This window comes from Sminthopsis crassicaudata, chromosome 5 (genome assembly GCF_048593235.1).
Source record: "Sminthopsis crassicaudata isolate SCR6 chromosome 5, ASM4859323v1, whole genome shotgun sequence".
NCBI classification, from domain to species: Eukaryota; Metazoa; Chordata; class Mammalia; order Dasyuromorphia; family Dasyuridae; genus Sminthopsis; species Sminthopsis crassicaudata.
In genome coordinates this window covers 42,296,945-42,317,000 of record NC_133621.1, presented here as the reverse complement: position 1 = coordinate 42,317,000, position 20,056 = coordinate 42,296,945, and the positions used below count along the sequence as shown (strand labels likewise).

At 38.7% G+C, this 20,056-nt stretch overlaps 1 protein-coding gene across 3 annotated transcripts in view; it reads left to right on the top strand.

Annotated features, from left to right (window-relative positions):
- The window catches only part of ULK4 (unc-51 like kinase 4), a 624,778-nt gene that overhangs the window by 98,463 nt on the left and 506,259 nt on the right, over positions 1–20,056 (top strand). For all 3 annotated transcript variants that reach the window (XM_074272175.1, XM_074272174.1, XM_074272171.1), the window contains exon 18: positions 11,054–11,161. In XM_074272175.1, the coding sequence (XP_074128276.1) occupies positions 11,054–11,161 (108 nt within the window). The remainder of the gene's footprint in view (positions 1–11,053; positions 11,162–20,056) is intronic.

Sequence of the window (20,056 nt, the reverse complement as noted above, 5' to 3'; positions counted from 1 at the left end):
AGAGGGGCTGAATTGGAGGTTGTTCTTGGTTCTGGGAGAGGATCAGTGTGAGATCGCTATGTGTCCAGCTGTGGCGGGTCAGACCGATAGGAGCTTGGAATAAAGAGTCCCCATGAACATCGGGGGGCTTCTCTAACTGAGCATCTCATGCTTTTTCTGAGCTAATTCAGCCCTGCTTTGCTTATGGAGTGCAGCTCCTTCTCTGATGAGGGCTCCCTATGCTGGGCAGTCCGGGGCCAGGGTCTCCCATGTCGGACAATCATTTTGAAAGTTCTTGAGAGAGGCCTTCACAGTGTCCTTGTAACGCTTTTTCTGACCCCTTGTGAGCTCTTGCCCTGTGTGAGCTCTCCATCAAATAGTCTTTTTGGCACATGCACATTTGGCGTTTGAACAATGTGGCGAACCCATCAGAGCTGTGCCCTCTGCGTCAGAGCTGTGCCCTCTGCGTCAGAGCTGGAAGGCCGGCAGTGTAGTCTGAGAAAGGGCCTGAGTGTCTGGTGTCTTCTCCTGCGGGGATGAGGGGGTCTTCAGAATCTTCCTGAGACAATAAATGGAAGTGGTTCCATTTTCTAGGGTGGCGCTGGTAGACTGTCTGGGTTTCACAAGGGTACAGCAATGAGGTCAGCACAAGGCTCTGTAGACCTTCAGTTTGGGAGGCAGTCTACCTCTCCTTTCCCACACTTTCCTTTGGAGCTTCCCAAACATAAATTATGGTATATGAAGGCTATGGAATATTATTGTTTTATAAGAAATGACCAGCAGGAGGAATACAGAGAGGCTTGGAGAGACTTACATGAACTGATGCTGAGTGAAACGAGCAGAACCAGAAGATCGCTGTGCACTTCAATGCTGTATGAGGATGTATTCTGATGGAGGTGGAAATCTTCAACATAAAGAAGATCCAACTCACTTCCAGTTGATCAATGATGGACAGAAACAACTACACCCAGAGAAGGAACACTGGGAATTGAATGTAAATTGTTAGCACCACTGTCTACCCAGGTTACTTATACCTTCGAAATCCAATTCTTAACGTGCAACAAGAAATTCAGATTTACACACATGTATTGTATCTAAGTTATACTGTAATGTATGGGATTGCCTGTCATCTAGGGAAGGGAGTAGAGGGAAGGAGGGGAAAATCTGGAAAAATGAATACAAGGGATAATGTTATAAAAAATTACTCATGCATATATACTGTCAACAAAATTATAATTATAAAATTAATAAAAAAGGAACTTCCCAAATACTGAGGTGCTTAATAAAGGCTTGTTTATTGGTGGATACATAAGAGGGGAATTGACAGCCTACATATGAATGGGAGAAGTTGGTTGGAACCACTATGGAGAGTCCCCAACTCCTGTATTAGGATCTGAGTGATGTCCACTCAGTGTCCACTAAATTCTATGTCCATTTCTGCCATTTCTTGTGTCCCTGGACAAATATGTTGACCTTTTCAGGCCTTAGGGTCCTAATCTATCAAATGAATGGATATTCTTTTTAAAGGTATCTTTCAACTATAAAATTCTACATTTTAATTCATATTTGTTATATTTAACTTCATTTATAAACTTATTTATAAATTTTATTTTTAAATTTTAATTTATATATTTTATTTAAAATTAAAATTTAATTTTAATTTGGCATTTGTTATTTGAGCAAATCCGAAAGAACAAAGAAGAGCCAGCTGGGTGGTCCAGTAGAGTCAGGAAGATCTATATTCAAATTTAGCCTCAGATGCTTAATACTTACTAGCTGGGTGACCCTGGCAAGAACAAAGGACACTTTACTTTAGATTCTGTGAAGTAGGTATTTATGAAGTATATTTCTATATAGGGTCTCCGAGCCTTGGTGTGGATTGCTTACTTGATCTAACCAGAAGTGTAATGTTAGTAGGATCGAAATCTCAAAGTTGTTTACTGAAACTTGAGAGAAATTCCAAGAACACAAATTATCTTTCTGAACTGTGGATTTATGAACTAGGTTTATTAAAAACATAGGAAATGACACACTGGGATGCTTGAGCAAGAGTCAGAGTCCGTTTTATGCAACTGTAAATATACGACTTTAAGACTCATAAAATTTGTTACTTCAGTATTCCCCTCTCCAATCACCCTAATATCTGGAATGAAAGAAAATTTGCGTGTACTTTCATGTTAGCATATTTTATAATAATTATGTAATGGCACTTTCTCGGCATCTCAAGTGATTTATCTATGACATTGTTTATATGGTCTCCCCATTCTTTAGTTATTTGAAGTTCAAATCATTTTAAGCAAAACTTTCATATTGATTTAGTTATTTTTTTTGGAGGGAGAGAATCAGAAAAGAGAGGTTAGTAAATGGAGGCAATCTGTCAGGAAATCAGTTTTAAGCCAAGTCATCAAATGGGAAACTAATTTTTTATATCTTATTTTGTTTGGTATCCTTCTGAAAATAATTATCATGATGTCATGAAGGTTGGTAGTGTATTAATGCTGAGAAAATATAAGACTTTTCCAACATTGAGTTTCTGAATAGAAGTGTAGGGATGTGAATTTTAGACCTCAGGTTGAAAATTCCTCTATGTTCATTATTCTTTGTAATTGGGCACATCTCCGAAAATAGCAGGTTATTTCTTCTGTCTAATGGGATTTTGTCACTGAATGCCTTTGATAAAATGGTATTGATAATTTCTTTCTTTTCGGTGTCCTTGGTTTATGTGAAATGAAGACTTGAATTAAATTTTCTGAAAATCTTTTATTACTCTATTTCAAAAAGGAAAAATTGAAACACCTTAATAAAGAATGATATATTGTATACCTTTATTAAAATGACTTCATGATGGGGATTTTGACATCTGCTGAATGCTGAGTAATGTCTCACATATGTCCCTAAATTTGTATTTTATCTATTTTTTAAATCTTCTGTATAAGAAATTTTTACTTAGGTAGTTTTTAATAATGTTGCTGAACATTATTATGTGTTACTTCATTACCTATCGTCTGTCATCATAATTTTTTGTTTGCAAGTAGCTTCATCGGCCTTTTGACATTTTACTATGCTCTTGACACTTTTAATACATCCCTTTGACACTTTTTCTAAGACCTGGATATTGGAAGTCTGAAGTTTGAGTCAAGAGCAATCTTATCTAATTTGGGGAATAGTAACCTGCAAGGCTGGTCCTCAGATGCATGGGCTTATTATACAAAGTCACCTCCATTTGGCCAATTTTAAATGAGCTTATTTGTAAACTCTATTATAAAAATCCAGTTACATAATTAAATGTTGGTTGAGTTCTATATGCAATAGGACTTTTAAAAACTTAGCCATTTTTTATTTCTCTAATTTCATGAACTACAATTAGACATGAGTGTTTTTCAAGTGTAATTAATAGTTCCCTTGAAGATTTATTAAAATTTTCAACTCATTACAAATTTTCTACATTCCTGTCTAATGGAGACTGCAGACCAGAGTTTATCTCCATTGGTGATTCTTAAATCTTATTTTCTAATTAGGGCCTATCTGCTATTTGAGCCAAGTCTGTGGCTCGGCTATGGGGTGAACAAAAACTTTCCTGGTTATAACTATCTAACTCATCTTACTTTGTCAAAATGGAGAGAAAATAGAGTTCACACAGCTCTGCTTAGTTCCATGATTCTTTGTTCCCCTATCAAAAGAAATTGGTAATTAATGAAGAATGAATATGGCTTCATTTCTTTTGTGGCTTGACTTTGATTACTGCTTCTCTTTCTGAATTAGGCTGTTTAATCCAATCTAAAATACAGTGAAACCAGTTAATAATTCTTTTTTTGGAAATTTCCTTACTAAAGCTTCATTTAGCTTTATAAAAAGGGGCATACTAGGGGTTCATCTCAGAGACTATAGTGATAATCAGTCTTTCCTTTCTAGCCACCAATATGTAACAGTAAATGCCTTCCAAATGGATAGACATGAGTAGAATCTCCTTTGTCCTCACTGAGAAGTAAAAGTAAGTCTTTTGGGGGAGGAGGCAAGGCAAGTGGGGTTAGGTGACTCAGAGTCATACAGCTAGTAAATGTTGAGTATTTATAGAGGTCACATTTGAACTCAGGTCCTTTTGATTTCAGAGCCAGTGCTCTATCCACTGCGCCACCTCACTGCCCCTCCAAGCGGATTTGTTGAAGGATATAACCAGCCAGGTCCCAAGGCAATGGATAAATGTTAGAGTAAGCTCCCACATGTGTGGAGGGCAGGTAGTTGGTTATTTTGTATCAATAGTATGATATGAAGCTGGATTATTTTTTAAAAGCTTTTTATTTTTAAAACATATGCCTAAATAGTTCTCAGCATTCACTCTTGCAAGAAAGACTTTGTGTTCCAAATTTTTCTGTTTCTCTAACCCCTTTCCCTAAACAACAAGCAATCTAATATATGTTAAACTTGTACAATTCTTCCATACATATTCCTATATGTATATATACACATTAATCATAATGCACAAGAAAAATAAGATCAAAAAGGAAAAAAATAAGAAAGAAAACGAAATGCAAGCAAACAGAAGAAAGAGTGAAAAAAACTATGTTGTGGTCCACACTCAGTCCCACAGTCCACTCTCTGGGTGCAGATGGCTCTCTCCATCACAAGACCATTGGAACTGGCCTGAATCTCCTTATTGTTAAAAAGTGACACGTCCATCCCAGTTGGTCATTACATAGTATTATTGTTACTGTCTACAGTGTTCTATTGGATTAACTCACTTCACTTAACATCAATTCATGCAAGTCTCTCCAGGTCTTTCTTAAATCAAAGCTGGATTATTCTTGCTTAAATAGAAAGGAAAAAAAATCCCCTAATTTCTAACATAATTTGTCATTCAGGTTTCACTTTTGCTTGATCTTGAAAGTTGGGGTCTGAAGTGGGGGAGATTATTGGCTAGACTTAGGTGACTGAACTCTAGACAAGATTTTGAACTCAAGATTAGCTTTCAATAAACATGGAGAAGGAGGAAAGGTTCCTTGACCCGAAACTCACAAGATAGATTTCTTGAGGGCAGGAACTGTCTTCTGCCTCTTTTAAAAGTTTTCATTATTATTATTATTATTATTATTATTATTATTATTATTATTATTATTATTATTATAATCTCCTAGGCTTAGACTAGTGCTTGGTACTTATGAGGTATTTAATAAATGTTGATTGATTAATTGATCTGAGATTAGTATAGGTTAATAAAATTAATTTGAGAATGACTCTGAAGGGTCTACCATTATTTTAGAGTAGGAAGTCTAAGCCCTCACAATAAGATTTTTCACAAAAAGTTAAATAATTGTATTTTTAATAGCCAAGTAGAGAGTTATTATTATTAAATTCTTTAAAGATTCTATTAAAGAATTTTTAAATTATTAAATTCTTTAAAGAAAAATATAAACCTGAAAGTAGAAAGACTTATTATGTACTACATTTAAGATATTTTTATTCTGTTGAAGAAGGGAATCTCCCAAAATTTGTGTTTCACTGGATTTTCTGTATAGCATATTCAAAATTTGTATACAGTTCTGCATAGTGGCTTGGTTCATTACTCAGTCTTATTTGAACTTTCAGAAATCTTATAATAGTGGCGCCTAGAATTGTGTGTTGGATTGTAGAAGCCATATAAAACTCTGGATTTTAAGAAGCCTGCTTATTTTAGACATGGGATCTTAGTGTTGGTTATTTTCTTCAACTTTTGTTTATAGATGAGGAAAAGGGAGACCCAAGATATTTATACATATACTTTATTATTAACATCATGGCTAAAAGTGGACACATGAAAGAAATAGTACTTATAAAATGTGCTGAAAACTTTGCTAAGTGTTAAGCATACAAATAGGAGCTAATTCTGGCTTCCAAAGAGCTTACATTCTTCCTCGGAGGGGGGAGAGGGGAATAGCACATCTAAGTTGGGAAATTCTAGGATGCATCAGCAGGACCCACATCAGGCTTCAGGGCCACAGGGTGGACAGCTCCGAGGGGCCTCCCTGTAAGCAGGGATTCTGAACTTCTTGGGTCTCTTTCATCTCAAGTTCAAAGGTTTTTCTCAGAAGGTTATATAGATTTAGACAAGGAAGGGACTGAGAGGCCATTTGGAACAGGCCTCTCATTTTCTAGCTGAAGGCTGTGGCAGGGTTCAGGTGTGTCAGGTGCCTTGCCCACAGTCCTACAGAGACCTCTAGACAAAGATTTTCTAGTGTCTTCTGACTTCAAAAGCAAGTGATTTTTCCATGCAGCCATGCTGTCTCTCCTGCTTTGTCCTGATAGGTACCAGATGGGTGTGATCTCTGTTATAAATTATTCTGATTTTGATATGATAGGAATAATCAGTCAATTGATAAATATTTATTAAATACCTACTATGATCTATTTCTGATTTATATTTGCCACTAAGAAGAAACACAATGCAAAGAAGAATGGATTTAAAGTCAGTCCTCCAGATTTCAACTCCTTGGCCTCCTACCCACAACCCGGATAATTCTGGGGAAGTTGCCTCTCCAGCTCTCAGTTTTTTACTGGCCAAGATGAGGAGTGGGGATTGGAAGAAGTGGCCTCTAATATCTCTTCCTGTTCTAGGTACCAGATCTTGATATTCTGTGACCTGATATACTTCACATTCACTTACTGAGGGGAAATTAGATAGTAAGTTATTAAATAGGATTATGGGAAGAATTCTCCCAGACTTGCTATATGGGCAAAAAGCTTGTGAATCATCTGAGAGGAAACAGAACAGCAGAAGGTGCTGTCTCTTGTGGTGCTTTCAGGGAGCATTGGGGTAGAGCAGTAATTGTCTAATCTAAATCCAGGAAGCTGTAACTACAGAGAATAGCTTAGGGTTTGATATGACTTAATTTAGGGAGTAGATAATTTTTCTCCCTCACTTTTGATTACTCTGGTATATTATTAATAATAATTATAATAATAATGATAATGATTCTATTCCCTTTTCCCTTGTAGTGTGGCCTAAAAAATCCACTTCTCTGGTTCACTTGTTTAAAAAAAAAGTCATTATAATACATATCTCCTTTGACCCAAAAATACCACCATGGAATATTTACAAGGTTAAAACAGAGGCGAGGCGTCCCATAAATTTAATGATATTTATAACAAAGAATTAGAAGGAAATAATGCACCTGTCAACTAGGGAATAACTGAACAGGTTGTGGAGTTGATAAATATAGATATGATATAATATTGCACTATAAGAAATGACCCTGAAGAACTAAGAAAAACTTAGGAAGAGTTGTATGACTGATGGAAAGGGAATTAAGAGACTCAGAACCATTAAGAAGAAGACCCCAGCAATGTAAAGGGAAACAATATGGAAAGATGGACTCATCAATGTAACAGCAAAGTCCATCAGAGAACTGACTGATGGAAAGCTTGCCTATGGTCTCTTAGGCATTGAAATGATAGATTCCTAGTGCAATATAAAGTATACATTTTTATACATTGCCAATGTTTTGCTTGATTGTGTTTTTTTGTAAAAGAGAATCCTAGGAGAGAGTGGAGAAGTCATTAGGAAGTGACCATGTTTAAAAAGGAAAACAAAAGGTGCTATCTCCTGCAGGACACTCCACTTGATTTGCACCCTCACCCACCATTGTCAGCTTTCTATTTCTCTTGAAATTACTTTTTATGGTTTTATATTTCATTATCTGCATCTACATAGCAATAGATTGTGAGCTCCCTGAGGACAGACAACGGTTTTGTTTTTGTTTTGCAAATACTTTATATAGTGCTGAAATTGTGTAGGAGCTTAGTCAGCATTTATTAACTTGCAGAGTCAGGGTAGTGGAATGGACTGAACACTGGACGCTGAGATAAGATCTGAGTTCAAGCTGGGCCTCTTATTTCCTGTGAGATGTTGGATAAATGAGTCACCTCTTTGAACTTCTGTAGATTGCCCTATCTACTTCCTTGGCTTGTTGTGAGAACACTGTAATCTTGAAAGATACTTGAGTGCAACTATTCAAAAATCACTCAGACCCAGAGAGAAATGGCTTGATGGAGGGAACAGAAAGTTAGTGTTGCCTTCTGGAGGATTTGGTTTCAAATCTTCCATCTGACACACCCTAGCTGGATGACTGTGGGCAATCACAACCTCATCTCCCCAGTTGGTTTTCTAAGACTGTTTCTTGTAGGGCAGATAATGATACCCAGAAGGAGAAGGAGCTTCCACATTGGTAATTCCTTATACCAGTGAAAGTCCAAATCTAATACAAAAAAATTATTGTTAAAACATTTAAATGCATATTTTCCTCAGATTCTTGGATAGGAATGAAATAATTTGTTTGGAAAGAAATAAACTTTTCCAAAGAAAAGTCTATTCTATCACTGAATATGAATTTGTATATTTTCCTTAATTTTAATTATATTGGAGATTTGAGCAATGGTCTATGCAGTACACAGAATTTTAAAACACTAGTTATTAGGAAATATCTTTCCATTACTGAATTCTTTGAGGAGTTATTCCAAGTCTCTTGTAATTTAAAAAAAAATGACATAATCCTGATGGTCTTGTTCTCCTGTTCAAAATTGAAGGATTTCATATCGACTCTGAGGATGGTTCCTGATAATGTCAGTATTTTATATTCACTGTTGGCATAAAGTAATTTAAAAATTTATTATTAATCACAAGAGTCCATGTGTTTTAAGAAATCTTTTTCTTTTTAGTTTTTCATTTTATCATTGTCTAAAACTGGAATTTCATTAGCTTAGGGAGCTCTCTGTGAGGAATTTCTTCTACCAAAGTAGATCTATAACCATCTGGCAACTTCTGGTCTTAGAATGAGGCCAGGGACATTAGAGATGAAAGGACTGGCCCAGGGTCACTTAGCTATTAACTATCAGGAACAGGTCTTCAACTCAAGTCTTTATACTTCTGAAGTCAGCCTTCTTACCACTAAGTCATGCTGCATCTTTGCATTATTGTTTAGTTTTGGATTTTTGTTACCTTTGTCCTCACTTCTCATAGGATAAATCAATATTATATAAATGAATATCAATGAACTTTCCATTTGGGGAAATGTGAGTGACAGAAAAGAAAAGACCTGTTTGTGACAAAGGTTCATTTGGACAATTTCTCTGTGCACATTATTTGAGTTATTTTTTGGTTTTGACCTTTCCAGAGCAATTTTTACAACTTGGAAATGGCTTTGTATCTACCCTTTATTCTCTGATGGATCCATGAGGTTTTTAAGAGAGGTATTTGCAACCCAGCTGTGCTGTAATGTGCTTGTGATTTTTGCCAGAACTTCCCAGAAGTCTTCCTCAGGATATCCATCTAATTCACTTCAGTTCAATTTAATATACTTTTATTAGGTGTCCCTGTGTGCAAGGTATAGGTTGAGCACTGCAGATGCAGAGACCCAAGGAAGAGCTAATATTTTACCCATGTGATGGCAGCCTTTAGTCAATCTCTTGGCACTGCACAGGTACCAGTGGAATATTCAGTATGTCCATCAGCTTATGCCTTGATCTTTTATCCTGCCTAATCCATCTGGGCATCTCTAAAATGTTATTGTTTACACTACTTCCCCAGTATAAATGTTAGTAATATGCTGCAGCTTATCTCATTGTGTTTTGGACCGTTCAAATTGCATATCCTGCACATGTCTCAAACTCATCATATCCAAAATTGAACTCATTTTCTTCCCCACCAAACTTCCCTTCCTCCAAACTTGCTTATTTCTCTAGAACCTTCTCATTTCCCAGCCTTGTAACCCACATACCACATTTGAGTCCATAGCATTTCTCACCCCACTTATTAAGTCTGTGGAGAGCCCTGGCCATTTCCCCCTCTATACCATCTCTGCTCAGCCAGCCCACCTTAGTTCATCCTCTTACTACCTCTCACCTCCAGTAGCTTCCCAATGGGCCTTCCTTCTTCAAGTCTCCCCTTCCTCCAGTCATCCTGGTGCCAGACAGATTTTCATTAAGCAGAGACCTAACCAGGTGACACCCTTACTCACCCAGTGCTGGAGCTTTCTGTGTCTTGTAGGTTAGATGTCCTCTCTTTTAGCTTACCAACCTGATCTCAACCCATTTTTCCAGCTTCATTGACTATTACTCCCTCTCCTGTGCTCAGTGATCCAGCCAAATTGGGCCTTCCTTCTGTTCCTTACATCCAGTATTTCTTGTCTCCATGTATTTGTACAGGCTGTCCCCAAAGCCTGGAATACATTCTTTTTTCCCCCTGTCTAACAGTTCCTCTTTATCTCTTAAGCTGTAGGCCAAATATCATCTGCTACCTGAAATCTTTCTGGGTCCCTACAACTGCTATTTCTTTCCCTCCCAAAATGCCTCATATTTAATTACTTTGCATTTCCTTGTATTTATTCCCTTTAATTATTCTATATACCTAAATATGTTTATCTTCTCTGTTCACATATAAACTGTACGTTTAAGGATTGTTTCACTCTTTGTGTTTTTGTATTTCCAGCACTTAACAGTGTCTTGGCACCTACTAGGTATTTAATATCGCTTCTTGATGATTAGTAGATAGGTACTGTGATGGCTATGCTGACTGATAAGGTTTGGGGAATAGGAAGGTGAAGGGAAGGGCAGGTTGAAGAGTATATTGGTATGAAGGAGGTACTCCTTTATAGAGTATTGAAGTCAGAATTTAATATGTGGAAGAACCTGTGGAATGAGTGAACCACAAGTTCTACTTGCACTTGATGGTGTAATGCGTGCCCCCAACAGACCTCTGTTCCAGGTAATTTAGTGCCTGGTATGATGGTGGCTCCTGAACTTTGGGACAACTAGAGAAGCTTGAGTATTAGTGGTGACACATCATCTCACCTACCATTGCTTAAGGCTTTAGCTCTGGTAATAAGAGAATACCATGTGAAAATAGTCTATTATTTCACCAGATAATTTTTTTCCCACACAGATGTGTTTGCTTTCCATTCTAGAATATGGGGCCTATCCTGGCTCTGTTTTTAAATTAGCTCAGAAAAGAGAGGGCAAATTGTGTAGAGTGAATTATCCTTTATAAATAGATTAAAGGCTAGAGAAAATGTAATAATATATTTTGTTTACTTTTTTCTTTCTTCAGGCAGTTGCTCTCTTAACTGAACTAATTAGGGAAAACTTCAGGAACAGCAAATTAAAACAGTGCCTTTTACCGACCCTCGGGGAGCTCATCTACCTTGTAGCAAGTCAGGTAAGAATGTCTGATTAACTTTATAACTCTGGGTAAAATGTCCTGAATTTTTTTTTTCAGCAGGAAAAATAATTACTCTATAAAAATGTTTTGGCTTTATGCCCTTGGAGCATGCCTAGGGAAGCTCACCGGGAAGGTTACCCTTCAAGACTCACGCTGATTGAGAAGCTCCCTAGTGCTGTTAACTTGAAAGTGCAGGACATTCTCAGGTCAAACATTTGTACTGATGGACTGTAAGTTCCCATGTGCTCTCTCTTGATGCTACCATCTTTGATTTCCTCGTGGGAGAGAAGACATTCCCAATATTTACTTGCTGCTTCTGGTATTCTTTGGTCGTGTTTTTGTTTATATTCTTGCAGTTGTGGGATTTTTTAGCAGAAATAATTAATACATTGCATCAAATTAGTACAAACCTGATATTGTTCTGGATTTTCTGAATTTATTATTTCATAATAATTTTATATATTATTTCATCCATTTTTAATGAATGGAAATCCACTTTGTTTTCAAATTTCTACTGCCCCAGAGAGAACTGCTATGGACATTTTGGTATTTCAAGGGCTGTTCTTTTGCTCAAAAGAGAGATCAGGAAGAAAAAGAGTACAGATTGTGTTGTAACTTTTCTCACATACTTCCAAAGTGTTTCCCAGTATGCTTTGACCAATGAATGACTCTATGGACTGTGAACTGACATACTTATCTTTCCATAGTCCCTCCAACACTCTTGTTTTCTTTTCTGATTATGATGTGACAGTTGGTTTCATTTACATTTCCTTTATCATTAGTGATTTGGAATTTAATTTTACATTGTTGTTTATTGTATTTCTTCCTTGCAAAACTATTTGTTCATATCTTTTGACCAATTATTTGTCAGGAAATGGCTCTTAATTATAGTTTTGTAGCCGTTCCCTTTATAGCTCAATTATCAAATTTTATCTGATATATTTGTGGTAAGGATTGTTCACAGTGGACAGTTTTATATTGATTTTGTAAAAAAACAGCCATTCAATTTTATGTAATCAAAATTTTCTGTTTTATCTATTCCCTGTTCATCAATTCCTTGTTTGTCCTTTCTGACTCAAGTTGTCTCTAGTTGTGAAAGAGACTCCCTTCCACTTTGTTAATTTGTTTATGCTGTAAACTTTTACATTTAGGTCATTTATCCATTTGCCACTTATTAGATTATGTGGTGAAAGGAATCTGATCCAAATACAGGTTGTCCCATTAAGGAGAAAACAGAAAATTTTTATTACATAAAATTGAATTGCTTTTTTATTTTAACAAATAAATATAATTTGAACAATAATAAAAACTGTCGACTGTGAATAATCTTTGCTATAAACATCTAAAAATCTGATAACAGTTATAAAGGGAATTGACACAAGTCTATACTTGAGTCATTCTGCAATAGATAATTAGTTAATAGATCTGAACAAATCGTTTTTCAAGTAAGAAACATAATAAACAAAAGTTTCAGTGAAGTATAGGCTTGAGTAGCTTAAAAATGGATTTGGAAATGCCCCGCATTGTTCTCCCAGAGCGTTTCTGAGCAGTTCTTGTCAACAATAAGAAGTCCTTCTCCCAACATTTTTTATTATTAAATACAGTGCTTCCATGATTGTTCCCTTCTAGGCCCCGCTCTTCTGGTCTTCTCCACTAATTAATTTTCCTTTCCATGTAATTTTAATGATTACTATTTTATGATATATTTTTAGGTTGAGCAATGCTAAATCCCATTTATTTCTACTCTTTGTTCTTTTAAATAAGTCTCATTTATTTCTAGTCTATAAAATTTGATTGTTTTAACACTTATCTCTAAATTCGTTTATATAGCATCATTTTTATTATATCAGCATGGTCCAATCAGGAACCATGAATAAAACATACAACGATGTGACTATCTCTGCTTTCACTGGGCAGGCAGTGGTAGTGAGGCACGCGGCACCAGAGGACAGACTTTAGAATTGGAGTTGGGATCTTCTGCCCTACTTAGTGCCCGCATTACTGCGCAAGTGGGTGCAGCCGGTAGAGGGCCAGCCTGGAGTCAGGAAAACTCTGTTCAAATCGGGCCAGTCAGTTAGCCCCTGTCCGCCTCTTCATCTGTAAAATGGAGGCGATAATAGCATCTGTGTCCCAGGGTGCCTAGCACGCAGCAGGCACTGTATAAATGCTTCTTTTCCTTCTCCTTCTTTCCTTTTCCCCTTCCTCTGGTTCTTCCCCTTTTTCCCCTCCTTCCCCCTTGTCTTCCTCTTCTTCTTCCTTCCTCCTTTCCTCTTCTTCCCCCTCTTCTTCTTCCTCTTCCTCATCTTCCTTCTTCTCTATTTGAATACAATACAGGGTTTAGACTTGATGAATTCTAGTTTGTTTTTTTACTCTAAATCTATGAAATTATGAACTCCCTCCACGACAATGAACAACTTCTTACAGAAAAAGGAAGGTGGTCAGGGCCGGGGTTTAGGAGGATGGGCCAGAGGCAGGAGAATATGGAGGCCAAGGAAAGAGTCTCACGTTGCACTTGGCCTTCAGTGCTGGTCAGTTCCGGAGACGCTGGGAAACAAGTTACTTTCTGTCCGAGCCAGAGATGTCAGACACTGGTGTTGGCCAGTTGCTCTGGTTCCCGCTCGGCCGTCTCTACTCTGGATAGCGCGGCTGCCTTTGCAGTACTGTGTAATTGTTTCTATTATCCTCGAATGTGTTAGGTGGTGTTAATTCCCAGGTATTTGATAGATTTGGTCATTCTTGCCTGCTACATCACTCGCTTTGCTTGTGGGCAGCGCTGCCTTCCTAGTTTTTCGCTTTTTTTTCTAATTTCACGTGGGCTGCTGTTAACTAACAATTCTAACGTCTGGTACGTAAAATCTCCCAGTCCTAGAGTATTCCTCGGCCCTTCCTACCCCTGGGGTGCAGAATGAGCCTGCAGGAAGTAAAACAACTCTGACTTTGTTTTTATAAATTTATGTTGGGTTCTCCCTGCGGCAAGGCATTTGCATTTTTTTCCCAACTGACTTCCTCTCTCAGTCTGTACCAATACAATTCTGAACCCTTTTCTTTCTCAGGGTGGCCCCACCTCCCCCTTCTTCCTCTTTCTCATGGGAGCTCCCCGCCACCCCTTTTTCTGAGAGAATGGAAGCCATTCTGCGGAGCTCCCCTCGAGGTCCCTCACGCCTCCTGCTTTCTCAGCCTGACAAAGAGAGGGGTCTCCCCGAGAGGTGTGTGCGGCCCGGCCGGTAATCTTCCCCGAGAGGTGTGTGCGGCCCGGCCGGTAATCTTCCCCGAGAGGTGTGTGCGGCCCGGCCGGTAATCTTCCCCGGCGGTTGCAACTACAATGACTGCCTGCCCTCTTTTGGCTCCTTTGGATTCAAGCGTGACTGAGACATCCCTTCCAATGATGATCCCAGACCGGTCCCCGTTTTCTCAGCCAGGCTCCTGAGTTTCCGGCGGCCCCGCTTCTGGCGCTCTCCTTCCTCAGCCCTCGGCCGTCCGACTTCTGATCTCCCTGACTGGGCCAGAACCGCTCTGCGGGCCTGATGTGTGAGTGCCGAATCCTGCGTTCTGAGCGCTCCTTGTCCCGGGCCTGGCTCCTGGGCTACACTTTCCTCCTTTTGTCTGAGAGACTCAAACCGCAGTCTCTCTCCTTAGCCCGTGCTCGTTGTGGTTCTAGACTTTCTGAGACTGAAGATCGCCGTCGGCGTTATTTGACATTGGCCGTTCGCTCCCATTTCTGCCTTTTACGTCTGCCCTTTAAACACCTGAATTCTTCAGAAAGTTTCCATGGATTTCTCCATGTTTTTTCCTCACAATGTTTTCTTTGGTGTTTATTTAAGTTAAATTAAATGAAGAGGTGCTTCTTTGTATTAAAGGTAAAGGTTTTTTGTTTTGTTTTGTTTTGTTTTTAATTTCATGTAATTTGGCCGGAGCAGACGGCTGCCATCTTGTATTTTGGAGAAAATGCTCACAGACCTTGCAGTCCGAGCCGTGTTGCTATGTTCCTTACTGGCCACATGGTGGCGCTGTGTTAAAGACGAGGAAAAGGCCTGGAGTGCAGCAAGTGCCCTGGCCAACCCCTCAGCCCCCGCCAGACTGAGAACTGATGTTTGCCGGTCTCTGATAATTTGGGCGCTCTCTGGCGGGCGGGCCGGCAGTGGCCCCACGGGTGGTGGGTGCAGCCCACAGGGAGCTCTCTCCTGGGACCTTCCCTGGCCGCTGGATCAGGCGCCGAGTGCCTGATACGGGGATGCTGAGCCTTACACTGCGGGCAGGGATGCGGGGGCGTGGCCCGGCCGAGCCTAGGAGCGGGGCTGGGGACCGGTGGTGCTCCCCGTGGGATTGGGGACCGGCAGTGCTCCCTGTGGGCTGGGGACCGGTGGTGCTCCCTGTGGGCAGGGGACCGGCGGTGCTCCCCGTGGGCTGGGGACCGGTGGTGCTCCCTGTGGGATTGGGGACCGGTGGTGCTCCCTGTGGGATTGGGGACCGGCGGTGCTCCCCGTGGGCTGGGGACCGGCGGTGCTCCCCAGGGGCTGCCCCTTCCACTCTCCAGTCAGCCCCTGCCCTCCCCCTCCCCATCTATGCACTTGTGGCCTGGACTGACGGACACAGAGCAGGGAAAAATGATCCCATCAAAAGAGATTTAAAAACTGTATTTATGGAATCTCGCATCGGCGTTTGTTGCTTGCTAAGGACCTTTTAGTTATTTAAGATTATGCGTCTTGTAACTTCCCTCCTGCTCCTTGAAGTAGGGACGGTGCTACCGTTGGTGTTTATGTCCCTGCTCCTGCCTAACGTCTGCTCCTCCGTTCCTCCTTGCCCCGGTAGTCCGTCCTTCCGCTGTGGGGCCATTGCCTTCTCCCCAGGATTCTGTGGATTCTGAGGCTCGAATCCATTTTAATAAAAGCTTTTGTAGAGTAAATATTCATCTCGATAAAACAATGACCAGCAAACGTATTGCTTCCTTTGAAGCTTTGCTTTTATTATTTGGGATCTTAAACACTGGGGGAGGAAACGAACATTTCACAGCAGAAGGAAGAAAACCCTCAGAGGGTTAAATGTGGAGCTGCGGGCCTTCCTTCTGTACTGCTGCTTTTAAAAAGGACTTAAGCTTAATGTATTACTTTCCCAACTGCCCTGCGGGGATTGCACTTTCTTCTACTTGTTCCTTTGCTTTGTTTTGTACGTCACATTTTTTTCTGTATCTTCATATCTAAATGTGTCACTTCTCTGTCCCTACCATTTGAAATTAGAGGGCAAAAAAGACCCTCGTAACAAACATAGCGATGGAATAAAGCCCCCAGTGGCGCTGCCCCGAACTGCAAGTCTCTCCCTTCCCTTGGGTGGGTCATCCCTGTCAGGAGATGGGCAGTGCGCTTCCTTGCAGTCCGGGGAGGTGGGGTGGTCACAGCATCACGCACCAGAGGTCGGAAGTTTTTTAAAGCTATGTCTTTACTGTGGTGTTAAGTCCTAAATGTATGGATTGTCCCTTGTTTTCTTTGTCTCAGTCTGCATAGTTTGTATATAACAGGATTCTCCGAAATCATTTTTATAATTTCTTATAGCATAATAACATCCTGTTACATTCCCGTGCCATTATTTTTGTGCTGCCATTCCCAAGTATTCAGCACCTCTTTCGTTTCCAGTTCTTTTCTTTTTTAGTTTTTGCATTTCCCCCTTCAGGGTCAGGAAATTTATTTTGATTGTAGCTGTTCCTTCCCTAGTATTATCCTTTCTCTTAACCATTCTCCCCTAGGCCCACTTTTCCCCACTTTTTTCTTTTATGTATTTTAAACTGTGTGACGTGTGTATGTGAGAGTATATGTGTGTATTCAACCCTTGTTTGTTCAGTTCAGAGAAGAGTGAAGTGCACTGAAGCCCACTTCCTTCCCTACCACGGTCACAGCTTATCGCGGGCCTTAGACATAGCATGCTCTGCCTCCTGCTTTTGCCTTTTGGCCTCTTTTCCCTTTTCCCTCTTAGAACCCTCAGAGCAGAGCCAGGTCACCCCTAAGGTGTGTGTGTGTGTGTGTGTGTGTGTGTGTGTGTGTGTGTGTGTGTGTGGTGTGTGTGTGTGTGTGTGTGTGTGTGTGTTTACACCTTCAATGCCATTAAAGACATTAAGGTGCTAAGGGGACTTGCTTCTTTTTTCTTTATTAGAATATGAGTGATATGCCATCATTGATGCCTCTCCTGCTGCTCAAATAAGTTTACATTTTTATGTTTCTCTTCACTTGTTTGTATTTTAAAGTTCCTACCAAGTTTGTTTTCCATCAGAAATGCTTGAAAGTCTTGTATTCTGTTACATATACTTTCTCTTCCCAGCCCCCCATAGGATTATACACAACTTTTCAGACTTAGTTATTACTGATTGTAAGCTCCTTTTTCTTTTTTTTTTACTTCTTGGAATACTATATCTCAAGATTTTTTTTTCATTTTATAATAGAAGCTTCTAGGCCTTATGTGATCCTGAGTGTGATTCCCTGGTATTTGAGCTTGTTCTTCTATTGCTTGTAGTATTTGGAGATATAAAATTTTCCCTAATAACTACTTTGGTTGCATCCCACACATTTTGGTATGTTGTCTCATTATTGTCATTCTCTTGGATGAAATTGTTGATTCTGTCTATGATTTACTCTTTCACCTACTCATTCTTTAGGATAAGATTTTTTAGTTTTTAATTAATTTTTGGTCTATTTTAGCCTTTTATTGCATGTAATTTTTATTGCATCATGCTCTGAAAAAATGCATTTACTATTTCTGTCTTTCTACATTTTATTTTGAGGGTTTTATGCCCAAATACATGGTCAGTTTTTGTATAGGTTTCATGTACTGCCAAAAAAAAAAGTATATTCCTTTTTGTCTCCATTCAATTTTCTCCAAAGGTCTATCATTCCTAACTTTTCTAGAATTCTATTTACCTCCAGAATGTCTTTCTTATTTATTTTATGGTTCAATTTATTCAGTTCTGAGAGAGCAAGGTTGAGATCCCCCACTAGTATAATTTTGTTGTCTAATTCTTCTTGTAGCTCTCTTAATTTTCTCCTTTAGGAATTTGAATGCTATGCCACTTGGTGCATATATGTTTAGTACTGATATTACTTCATTATCTGTGGTATCCCTTAGCAAGATATAGTTTTCTTTTTAATCAAATCTATTTTTGCTTTTGCTTGATCTGAGATCAGGATTGCTACCCCTGCTTTTTTTTAATCTCAGCTGAAGAAGAATAGATTCTATTCCAGCTTTTTACCTTTACATTAAATGTATCACTTTGCTTTAAAGGTGCTTCTGTAAACAAGAAAATGTAGGATTCTGGGTTTTAGTCCAGTCTGTAATCCACTTCTGTTTTATGATTCACATTCACAGATATAATTACTAACTCTGTATTTCCTGCCATCTTGTTTACTCCCAGTTATACTTTTTTCTTTTCCCCTTTCTCTCCTCCTCAGTATTTTGTTATTGATCATTCCCTTCCTTAAACATCCTTCCCCTTTTGAAGCCCCTTCCCTTTTCATATACTTTTCCCCTTCTGTTTCCTTCTATTATCCTCCCCATTTCCTTTCCCCCTTCCTCTCCTTTTTCCCTATAAGGTAAGACAAGCTTCTCTGAGAAGCTAAATGTGTCTGTTATTCTCTCTCTTTGAGCCAAATCTTATGAGAATAAGATTCACACCATCCCTTCCCTCTTTCCCTCAATTGCTATAGGTCTTTTTTGCTTCCTTATGAGATGTAATTTATCCCATTTTAACTCCTTTTTCCTCTTCTTGCCGTAGAATCATCTTTCATTCACTAGTTTCTTTTTTTGAATCATCACCATAAAATCAAATTATACCTTCACCCTCTAAGTATACCCACAACAGAGATACAGATCTCAAGAGTTAAACTTATCATCTTCCCATATAGGGATATCAGCTTTTTACATTTTAAAAGAAAGTTATTTTTTTCTTTCCTTTTTACCTTGTTATGCTTCTCTTGAGTTCTATATTTGGAGATCAAATTTTCTATTCAGCTCTGGTCTTTTCATCAGAAATAGATGAAATTCACCTGTTTCATTGAATGCTCATCTTTTTCACTGAAAGATGATGCTCAGTTTTGCTGGATAGTTGATTCTTGATCGCAATCCAAGTTCCTTTGTCTTTCATAATATCAGATTCCAATGGTCCTTTGATCTTTTAAAGTGGAAGTTGCTAGGTCCTGCGTAATCCTTATTGTGGCTCCTTGATATTTGCATTGTTTCTTTCTGGTGGTTTGCAGTATTTTCTCCTTGATTATAATTTTGAAGTTTAGCTATGAGATTTCTTGGAGTTTTCATTTTGGGATCTCTTTCAGGAGGTGATCATTGAATTCTTTCAATGGCTATTTTACCCTCTGGTTCTAGGACATTTGGGCAGTTTTCCTTGATGACTTCCTGAAAGATGATGTCTAGACTCTTTTTTTCATCATGATTTTCAGGAAGTCCAATAATTTTTATATCACTTTCCAGGTCAGTTGTTTTTCCATTGAGGTATTTTATATTTTCTTCTGTTTCTGCTTTAAAAATTTTTTTTGGTTTTCTTTGACTGATTCTTGAAGTCTCATCGAATCAATTATCATTTCCATTTGTTCATTTCTAATTTTTAATGAATTATTTTCTTCAGTTAGCTTTTTTAATCTTCTTTTGCCTTTGGCCAATTGAACTTTTAAATGAGGGGTTTTGTTCATTGCATTTTTTTTCCATTTCAAAATTCTGTTTTTCAATGAATTTCTTTTTCATATATATTTTGTAAGGAGTTATTTGCCTTTTCCATTTAATTAAGTCTATTTTTAAAGGAATTTTCTTCAAATAATTTCTGGTTTTCCTTTTCCATACCTTCTTGCAAAGATCTCATTTTATTTCCCCATTTTTCTGCTGTCTTTTAAGATCTTTTTTGAA